Below are 9,954 nucleotides of genomic sequence, written 5' to 3' on the forward strand. Positions count from 1 at the left end.
TTTGGCAATGTCCCGCCGTCCTCGGTACTCCCAGTGCGTCGGTTTGGTCCGGGAATCGGTCGATCGGTTCCCCGGCGACCACGCATCCCGTCGTCCCATCCACTCGGCGACCTGATGGTGGTGTTGGTGGTGATGGCGGCAGTTTGATGGCGCAATTAATGGGGAAATCGGGAAGAAAGGGAAGTGTGGATCGCGACGAGTGGTGAGGGCGTTTAGTTCGGTTTCGGTTCGGGCCGAGGGTTTCGAGGCACCAGGAGCGACGTGGGGCGGTTCGTAGGACGTGGGGGTGAGCGGCGGCGACGGTTGCGGGTGTTGGGGAGGAAATTGTAACATTCTTACAATTAACACAACAAAACACAAACAAAAACAAGAGCAAACGGGAAACAAGAGACGCGTTCGCGAGAAACATAAAGAGAAAGAGGAGCATGCGAGAGAGTGAGAGAGAGAAAGAAAAAGAAAAAGAGAAAGAAAGAACGAGAAAAAAGAAGGAAATAAACGAAGTAGAAGAAGAAGAAATGATAGTGAAAGAAAAAAGTAAATTAACGAGACAAAAGAAGGGCAAACCCGGGGTAAAAAACCAAAAAAGTCAGTGAAAAAGGAAAGAAAGAAAGAGGCGACAGATAGAGGCGATAGAAGCCATTGTCTCTCATTCTGCTTTGTGTGGTTTGCTGTTTCCTTCGTTCCTTCCCAATTTTTTGCTTGGGGGGGGGGGGCTAACAATCCTTTCGCGGAACGAAATCGGCAGCGAGAACAAATAAAAAAGGGAGCGAGCGGGCAGGAGGGAAGTGGGATGAATGGAAGGATGAGGGAGGCACACCAATACAGAGCCAGGGTGCCTCTGTGGTGTAGTGCGTTTGTGGTCTTACTTCTGTCTTGGTTCGATGCGCAAATAATCAAACTACGCACTGCCAACAAAAAGGGGATCCTCGGACAACAAAACATTCGCACATTAATTACGATAAATTTGAGCGGTTTTGGGACCTGGCGCCAGAGATTCTGCTATTCTCTGTTGCTTTCTGTAACGGTGTGTGTTTTTTACGGGCGGAGTTATTGCCCAGCTGCGTCGTTACCGACTACTATGCTCTATCAAGCCCAAACCTAACCTCTTACGCAGCTAAACTAAGCTGACAGTGCCTGAAAAGACTCCATCATGGAAAGTGCACCAGGATATGTATAGTGAACAGGTGTGGAAGGACATGTATGTTAAGGTAGATGTAACTGATGATTTGGCCGGGGATGCGTTGGACAAAGGATTGGAGATTTTCTCGGGTTCTCGGGTTGATGTCGGGTGGACCCCCATAGCCCACGGCTCCACCGCTCCTCGCCTACCCCCTTCCTCTCGCTCCCGGGCGCTCGCAGAGCACGCCCCTGGTTGTACTAGTAAGCATATGAACACAAGGCAACTACCTGAACAGATTTCGACTTTTTTCCTATGCCTTGCTTGCTATGAACAAGATGCACATCGTCTTCGATATTATTCACCCGAAGGATTCTTTTTCTGAGAAAAAGAAACGAACAGATAGAAAGAGAGGGAGAGAGAGAGACAGAAAGAAAGAAAGAGAGAGAGAGAGCGAGAAGGAGGGAGAAAAGGGAGAGACAATATAAAAGAGAGAGAGAGAGAGGGAGAAATGTTGTTTAAGGTTAAGAGATTAAGATTAGTAAGGAAGGTGAAAGAAGTGGGTGGTGTCAGCGAATAAGAGAGCAAAAGAGAGAAAAAGAGAGAGAGAGAGAGAGAGAGAGAGAGAGAGCGATAAATATGTCTTATTATTGTTTTAGTTAATGGGGTGTGTGTTTTGGGGTGGATTTTGGCGGTGCTCGCAGTAGCAGTAGTAATAGTAGTAGTAAAGATTAATTTCCACACCCACCTTCATTCCCCACCCCGACTCTTGCTCCCCCCCCTCTCGCTTATTCTTTTTCACCCTCCTGTGCTATTTTGTGCCGTGCCGTGTTATTGTTATTGTTTTGCTGTGTGGGGGTTGCGTTATGCGTGGGGCGGTGTCCGGCTCGAGGTTAAGGGGGTGGGTGGGTGCCAGGAGGGGTGATTGTTAAGAGGTGGTAGCCACGACACTAACCACAGGCTATGGTGCTGCTACGGGTGCTCACGAAGTAGTATTAGTAGTAGTAGTAGTAGTAGTAGTAGACAGTTTCATTATGTGTAAGCACGATTTTGACAGATCACTACTCACTCCACGTGACGTTTAAAGTGTCAAGTCATTTCTCCAGAGGAGCGCAGACAAATTTTGTACAAATGATGCACTATTCCTAACGTTGGCAAAACTGGGAAAAATAAACATCGGAGCGGTTCGATAGGCAACAAGAAAATTCGTAGAAGAAAACAGCTTTCAGTGCCAAAATCAGATTAGGTCTGAAGACAGATACAAAAAGCAGAAAAAACTGAAACGGAGTGCAAAACAAGCTGCATCCGTTAAACCAAGAGCTCCAAGTGAAAAAAGGTATGATCAACTACTTCGAAACAAACAAGTTTGCGTCATCTTGGACGATGGAACATATTGCAAATTGGACTATAAAACTCTGATCGGGTCCTGATTATTATCCACTGTGGTGGATCACCTGAATGCTGACGATGCAGCTAAATCGCTTTTTTACTGAAAAATTCAGAAAGAAGGCAATGGTTTGGCAAACCATATGCGGCATTACTCCAAGGTAGTCTGGTTCCAATCCAACGGGATCCATATTCGTTCCGAATCGAAACTTTTCGATCACTTACGCCTCGTCCACAGTATCAGTTTTCTCTACTAGCGTCCACACTAGCTTTTGGGCCAAAAATTCCGTGAGCTCCTGTGAGTGAAATGACAGTTCGTTTGTTTTTCTTGGATTTTTCAGTTTCCTTTCCTTCTCCTTCTAGTGCCATCTTTGTCAAAATCTGATCCGCTGTTGAAAAACTAGCCATATTTTTGGAAAGCAAAAACAATTTGCCGAAATTTGGCTTCAACATTCACATTGAAAAAATGCGTGAAATATTTCATGAACATAAGGGGCTCAAAAGCAGCTCAAAGTAACTCACGGAACTCTAGCAAAAGATTAATAGTAGAAAATAAAAGTGGAGTTCTAGTTTGAATTTTTGGCGTTCATTTAATCGTGCTTGGACATAATGAAACAGTCTATAGTAGTAGTGGTAGTAGTAGTAGTAGTAGTAGTAGTGACAGTACTACTAGTTGCCTATGTGTGTGTGGGTGGGTCAGCGACAGTGCAAGCGAGTCCCCTCTCCACGGGCCACGACTACGATGGTTGGAGGGCGGGGGCACTGACGGGCTGGGGAGGGGCCAGGGGGCCACTTACCGGTTGGTGACGTTCATCGGACAGCCCGGACAGATGCAGCACAGGAGCAGCGTGAGGATGCCGAGGGCGAGCAGGACCGCGAGGAAGATGAGCAGCCAGAACAGGACCCGGTTCTCCGCCTTGTACAGGATCTGTTTGGGAAGAGGTGGGGTGGTCAGACGTTCCTGGGGGGCGGGGGATGCCTTCCGACTTACCGCGGTGCGCTCATCCTGGCTGACGATGGTGCCGGGTACGGTCCCGTTCGCCGACAGGCGCTGCTGGATCCGGCCAATGTCGACGACCGACTCGGCATCGTACAGGATCGTGGCGATCACGACCGAGCGGAAGCCGGGCCGGTCGCCCCCCTGCGGGCCATGCCCCGCGTCGGAGTGGAACATGTCGGTCGCGATGCCGTCGGCGGCGTCGCTCGGTGTGTACGGGCGCACCTCCTGGATGATGACCCGCCCGCCGGTGATGTCCTGGAGCGTGTCAAGGATCCGGCGCCGGTCCGGGTCACGGCCCGGCACGATGAACGTGACCGTCCGCGTCCGGCTCTCGGGCGGGTAGACGTGGATGGTGGTGGCGGAGTAGCGCACGGGGACGCCCAGGTCGAAGGCACGGGCCGTCAGGACGACCACGTCCGGTGCCTCCTTCGGCTGAGTGGGTTGGCTGGCCAGCTGACGGCGGCGGCGGCGGCGAGTCCGCTGCGCGTCCCGTGCCCGGAGCGGCCCCGTCAACCGCAGCTCCCCCGTGATCGGGTGCAGGAAGAACTTGCTCTCGTAGTTGCCGTAGATCAGCTCGTAGCGCACCTCGTTGTTGGGCGCCTCGGCGTCCGCGTCCGTCGCGCGGATAAACGCGGGCACCGTGAAGTTGGCCAGGTCGGCCGACAGCAGGAACTCGTACAGGGAGCGCTCGAACGCGGGCGACTCGTCGTTCACGTCGATGAGCCGGATCGTGAGCGGGACCTCCGCCCGGTTCCCGATGCCATCGTCGTCCCGGGCCTCCACGTACAGGTGGTACTCCGGCATCGCCTCGCGGTCGAAGCCGTGCTGGTTGGTGGCGACGGTCACCACGCCCGAGGCCGGGTCGAGCGTGAGCGAGGTGTTGTGGGGACCGAGCAGGCGCGTGTACCGCACCGTCCCGCCCAGCCCGGCCGTGTCCACGTCCGTGGCGTGCACCTGGACGACCCGCGTCCCGGCCGTCATGTTCTCCGGCAGGTCCACGATGTAGTCCGCCTGCTCGAACACCGGCGCGTTGTCGTTCGCGTCCGCCAGGTACACCGTCACGTTCACCACCGTCGACAGGTTCGTGGCCGGCCCGAGCTCCTGCGCCAGGATGCGGAAGTGAACGTAGGTCGCCACCTCATAGTCCAGCCGCCCGCTGTCCCGCACGCGGATCACGAAGTTGGCGTGCCCTTCGGCCACGTTCGGTGCGATCTCGAACGTGCCGTTGTTGTCGAGCAGTGTCAACGAAAACACCCCGTTCTTGCCGGCGTCATCGTCCATGACGCGCGGCGTGTACGGATCGGCGAACGTCAGCACCGTCCCCGGGGCCGCATTCTCCTCCAGCCGAGACACGTAGCTGTTCGGGGAGCGGGGGGAAGGTTCGTTAGAAGCTAGCATACTGAGACGAAACGACTCACGACAGAGCAAATCGGATTGAAATCCATATTGAAGCGTTAATTTTTAAGCACTTGTTTTTTTTTGCGGTAAGTAACTTTAAAGTGAAGTAAAGTGAAGAGTAGTGAAAGTGCATGAAACTTTGGAGAGCAGGGTCTTTGGAGTGGAGCTTTATGTATCAAATATACCAATATACTAATCAAATAATTCAGTCAGTTTTACCCGGGGTCCACAGTATGAGAAACTTGGAAAAAATGTATGGCAGGCCAAGAAACTATGAATCTTTTGCTAGAGTTCCGTGAGTTACTTTGAGTTGCTTTTGAGCGCCTTATGTGTACGGGATATTTTCCCGTTTCGGGGGTATTTGCTTTTTCAATTTGACAGTTTACGGCAAATTTCGGCATTTTTTTTTTTGCTTTCCAAAAATTTGGCTAGTTTTAGTCGACAGCGGATCAAATTTTGGCAGAAGATGGCAATAGAAGGAGACGAAAGGAAACTGAAAAATCAAACTATAAACAAACAAACTGTCATTTCACTCATTGGGGCTCACGAAATTTTTCGCCCAAAAGCTACTAGTGTGGACGCTAGCATATGAAAAAACCTGTAGAGAAAACTCATACTGTGGACGAGGTGTTACGGATGTTTTTCGGTTTGCTTCAGAATTGAACAACACTACGTCCTCTTCCCAGCCGGAAACAGAAACATTCGCATTAACGATCGAAAGCACAAGTAATGCACAACGCTTGACGGAAGCATAAAAGGGAAACAATTGTAGACAAATTGTAGAGTTGTTAGCCAGCGTCCACACGATGAGAATCTGTACAAAAATGTATGGCAAGCCCAGATCCTGTCACTATTTTTCTGAAGTGCCGTGAGCTACTTTGAGTTGCTGTTGAGCACCTTTTTGTTCATGGGATATTCTGACCCTCTTCGGAATATTTAGGGGGTATTTTTTCAACTGGACAGTTGATGCCAAATATCGGCCAGATTTTTTGTCTGCCCAAAACAAGGGACAGATTTTCGATCGAGGACCAGATTGCGACAACGACGGCAATACGTGGTGCATTCAAAAAGTAATGATAATTTTGCATTTAAGGGGTCCGATGTACGATTCGAAAAAATCGATTCTTTTGTGGCATTAGGTTTTTACACATGTCAGTGCCTTATGATGAAAAGTTCCACCATTTTGCGTAATTACTCAATTTTTGCCAGCTGTTGGACTGTGCACGTGTCTTGGCTCATCGTCGATTTTTGTCTCTGCCAAAAAATTGATGACAAAGAATCTCGAGCGTGAACGTCGAAAAGCCGTGTTTGCTCGAATGTGTACAATTTTGCTTAAACTTTACTTCAATTGCAGGGTCGTGGTTGTTGCCAAAGGATAAAACAGCCGACTGTGACTTTTTCCTGTTTCCAAACCTCAAATGAATTACTTTAGGAGTAGACAAAAATCGACGTTGAGCCAAATCTTGTTCAAGTAAAACAGCTGTCAAAAATTAACCGATTACTCAAAATGACCGAACATTTCATCATAAGTCACTGACATGTGTATCATTACTCATTATCATTACTTTTTGAACGCCCCTCGTAGAAGGAGAAAGAAAGGAAACTGAAAAATCAAATATGTCCAAATAACCAAATCAAATAATAACTTTAAAAAACCGAAAGCTGACAGAAAAATGTGAGGGAGTGGATAGAGTGAAAGAAATACATATATATATAAACGAAACTTAAACGAACGGAGCACCGGAATTCGAAAGGACTTAATTCAGTCCTTTTCGTGGCACACTCACTGGTCGTTCTCGAAGTACGGCGGCGAGTTGCTGCGCTCCGGCAGGAAGAACGCCAGCTGCACGGTGGTCGCCATGGTCGGGGGCTCCTGGCGCGTCACCTTTACCTCCTCGGCGATCACGGTCAGCAGGACGGGGTCGCCGGCGTGCGTCAGGGCCAGTATGTCGTCCAGCGGCCGGAGCAGCGTAATCTCACCTGCAATCGGTCGTCGTAGACCAAGTCAGTCCAGGACAATAAGGGTTTCCCCAAAAGACGCTACAAACAGCAGCAGTTACCAGAGGTTTCGTTGATGTCGAAGAACGACGTGAAGGGGTTTCCCTCGGACACCAGCCCGTAGCGTATTTCCCGCGGTACACCCTTATCGCCGTCTTCGGCGTGCACCTGCAGGACCTTGTCGCCCGGTATCAGGCCAGCCGGGAGCCGCGTGACGGGCGGGGCCACCGTGAACACGGGCGGCACGTCCTGCACGTCCTCGACGATGATGACCACCTCGAGCCCGGCAATATTCCGCGTATCCTGCCCCGGTTCCGCGTACGCATCCTGCCGGACGAATCACGAATGAGTCAGAGAAAGCTAAACGAAGAATTGGAGGGGGGGACTTACGTTTGCCAGGACCGTGAGGTGATACATCGCCTGCTTCTCGAAGTCGAGCGGACCGAGCAGGAAGATGGTGCCCTCGGTCATGTCCGGGGAGATGATTTTCTGCCGGATACCGAACAGTGGCGACCCCTAGGGAGAAATCCCAATTACCCTCTGGATAGCCTGTCCACCACGTGGTCCCTGTACTCACCCACAGCTCGAGGTAAACCGGCTTTGGAAGCAGAGGATTCTTGTTCGCCAGCACGTAGTCCAGCTCGGTACCCTTTTTGGCATCCTGCGAAACACAAAGCAAGGTATGAGCGAGGACGAGGTCCTGCGAAACCACGGAGATATAGCGGTACGTACCTCCGGCACCATAATGATGCCGGCCTTGTGCGGGAAGATGGTGTCGTGTGGCGTTGTGAAGTTGGTCGCCGTAATCGAGCAGCTCTGCACCGACATGCCGCCCTTGGTGTCCTTCACGGACACCTGGAAGTCGTAGTAGCGGCCTGCCTCCAGCCGGCGCGTCAGGATCACGTTCGCCTGGCAGATCGAGTTGAACTTCGTGCACGGCAGCGTCTCGATCTGGACCTTCGACGAAGACGCATCGCCTAGCGAGAGAACGGGACAGATAGAGAGAGAGAGAGAGTGTGTGAGGGAGAGAGATAGCAACCACAGTCTGGTCCGGGGGCCACTTACCGACGAGCTCGAACTGCAGCGGGTATTCGAACTCTTCGTCGGTCGCCCGCAACCGGTAGATGACCGAGCCGACGGTGGCGTCGGTCGGCACCAGGACGAGCCGCATGCGGGTGGAAGGGTCGAACTTCGGGTCGAGGCCGGCCACGGTGGGCCACACCGCCGCCAGGACTAGTACGGTCAGTGTGGCCACTACCGCAGACATCCCCGCCGAGCGGGACGTCGAGTGTGTGCAGCTTCTACTCCGCTCCGAAACTGTTCCATGCGAGGACATGCTGCTATGGCTGTGGAGGAGGGGGCGGCGGAAAACGGTACGGAACATTAAAACTCTGAAAGAGGTGCGTTGGGGACTATAGGCCTGATCTGATGCCTGACGGGACCTCAAGATTCTCAAAAGAAAGAAGTTACAGCAGGTCTAGTACAGGGTTATTCCTTTTTGTAGTTTAGAAATTAAAAGGCTTTTTCGAGTATATCCCAAGTGGCAAACTTTTAGTTGAATGTCCGACTTTCTTCAAATGAATCGCTCGGCAACAGGTTTAGACTTGTTAGAATTATGAAAATATATTAGGTGTGTGAATTAATTCTTGCGGTATTTATTCAACATTTGTGACCTAACTACAATAGCAAATCGTACGACTACCTTAATGAAAGTATTATCCGTCATTAGCTACTAGTTTCTCCTATTTTTTAGGTAGTTCCTCGATTCCGTGTTCCGTATAGAAATTCTTATCTTTAGAAGCGATCCCTTTCATATCCCACCATATGCTTTCATATCATATCGTTAGATACCTTCATATAATATCTTTCATATCTTCATATCTTTAGATACCTTTCATATCCCACCATATGCACAGCATCACCGTTGCGCAGTGAGTATTTCGCTTTGGTTGCGATGGTTCTGCTTCATCAGGCTGTATCCAGGTCTTTTTGCCTTTACGTTTCTTGTAATAACTCACCTTTTCATCACCAGTGATGATTCGGTACAAGAACCCCTTTCTTTTCAGTCGCGCAACCAGAAATTCCCAAATGGTTTTCCTTCTTTCAATGTCTCTTTTTTTCAATTCATTCATGAGCAGGTCGTTTTTGGTTTGAAAGACAAAATCACCTCCTTTTAACGGTGCAAACCACATCTAACACGTTTTCTCAGCTAGAACATATTCACCATAAACAACCAAAAAAATATGATGATTTTCGGTAACTCTTTTTGTCATATTAAATTAATTCCCGGAAACACATTTTACCAGGAACAAAACTTGACTTGTTGAAATGCTTAAAAAAGGTGTTGTTATACTTTAACAAAAAAACCTATACTACGTTAGATGCGTAATGACAGTAGCTATTAAACACATATTTCATTAAAAAAAATCTGTTAGATTTAGTGAATAACGCCATCCATTGTAAAACCGCAAGGATTAATCCACACACCTAATACTTCCAGAACTGGGGATTCAAAATCGCTAATTTTTCCAGCAAACTTTTCTTCATCGACGCCTTCATCGATCTTCATCTTCTGTTGAAAGCTCAAAGGATTCGGTACGGCAACATCCCAAAAGTGCCCAGCGAACTGGATCGGTTAGGCAATACTCGTTGGCGTGATTGAATGTTGCTCTCCAGCAACCTACGAGCGAAGCCTTCGAAGCTTCAAACAGCCAGAACGGTCACGACGACGACCACCGATGGCCACCGTTGACCTGGGTATGTGGTTACTGCCATAAATCAATAGACCGATTTCGCGCCCCGAGGGTCCGAAGCTTCCGTAGCCCGGCACCCGTGCTGGAAGAGGACTCCGTCTCAAGAAGAAAGTACCATTAGCGTGAGCCCGTAAAACCGCCCGCAGACACGCTATCGACTGATCTACCGATCGGCGGTACTTCGGTAACAGCCACATTGCCTACCGCAGCTGCCTTTATCGCTTGTCAGCCATCAGCCCCAGTGGGCAAGGCAATTGGAGACCGAGGGAACGTTACTGATCCACGGGGGGGATCCAACGAGT

General features: G+C 50.0%; 1 protein-coding gene across 1 annotated transcript in view; it reads right to left on the reverse strand.

Annotated features, from left to right (window-relative positions):
* The window catches only part of LOC131213251 (cadherin-86C), an 11,843-nt gene extending 3,677 nt beyond the window's left edge, over positions 1 to 8,166 (reverse strand). The window contains exons 1-10 of the mRNA XM_058207259.1: positions 7,965 to 8,166; positions 7,632 to 7,876; positions 7,477 to 7,560; positions 7,290 to 7,415; positions 6,962 to 7,226; positions 6,689 to 6,881; positions 3,495 to 4,860; positions 3,301 to 3,431; positions 1,408 to 1,498; positions 7 to 111 (exon numbers count right to left, since the gene is read on the reverse strand). Of these exons, the coding sequence (XP_058063242.1) occupies positions 7 to 111; positions 1,408 to 1,498; positions 3,301 to 3,431; positions 3,495 to 4,860; positions 6,689 to 6,881; positions 6,962 to 7,226; positions 7,290 to 7,415; positions 7,477 to 7,560; positions 7,632 to 7,876; positions 7,965 to 8,166 (2,808 nt within the window). The remainder of the gene's footprint in view (positions 1 to 6; positions 112 to 1,407; positions 1,499 to 3,300; positions 3,432 to 3,494; positions 4,861 to 6,688; positions 6,882 to 6,961; positions 7,227 to 7,289; positions 7,416 to 7,476; positions 7,561 to 7,631; positions 7,877 to 7,964) is intronic.
* Between the last annotated feature and the right edge of the window lie 1,788 nt (positions 8,167 to 9,954).

The sequence above is a fragment of the Anopheles bellator genome, chromosome X (assembly GCF_943735745.2).
Source record: "Anopheles bellator chromosome X, idAnoBellAS_SP24_06.2, whole genome shotgun sequence".
Classification (NCBI taxonomy): Eukaryota; Metazoa; Arthropoda; class Insecta; order Diptera; family Culicidae; genus Anopheles; species Anopheles bellator.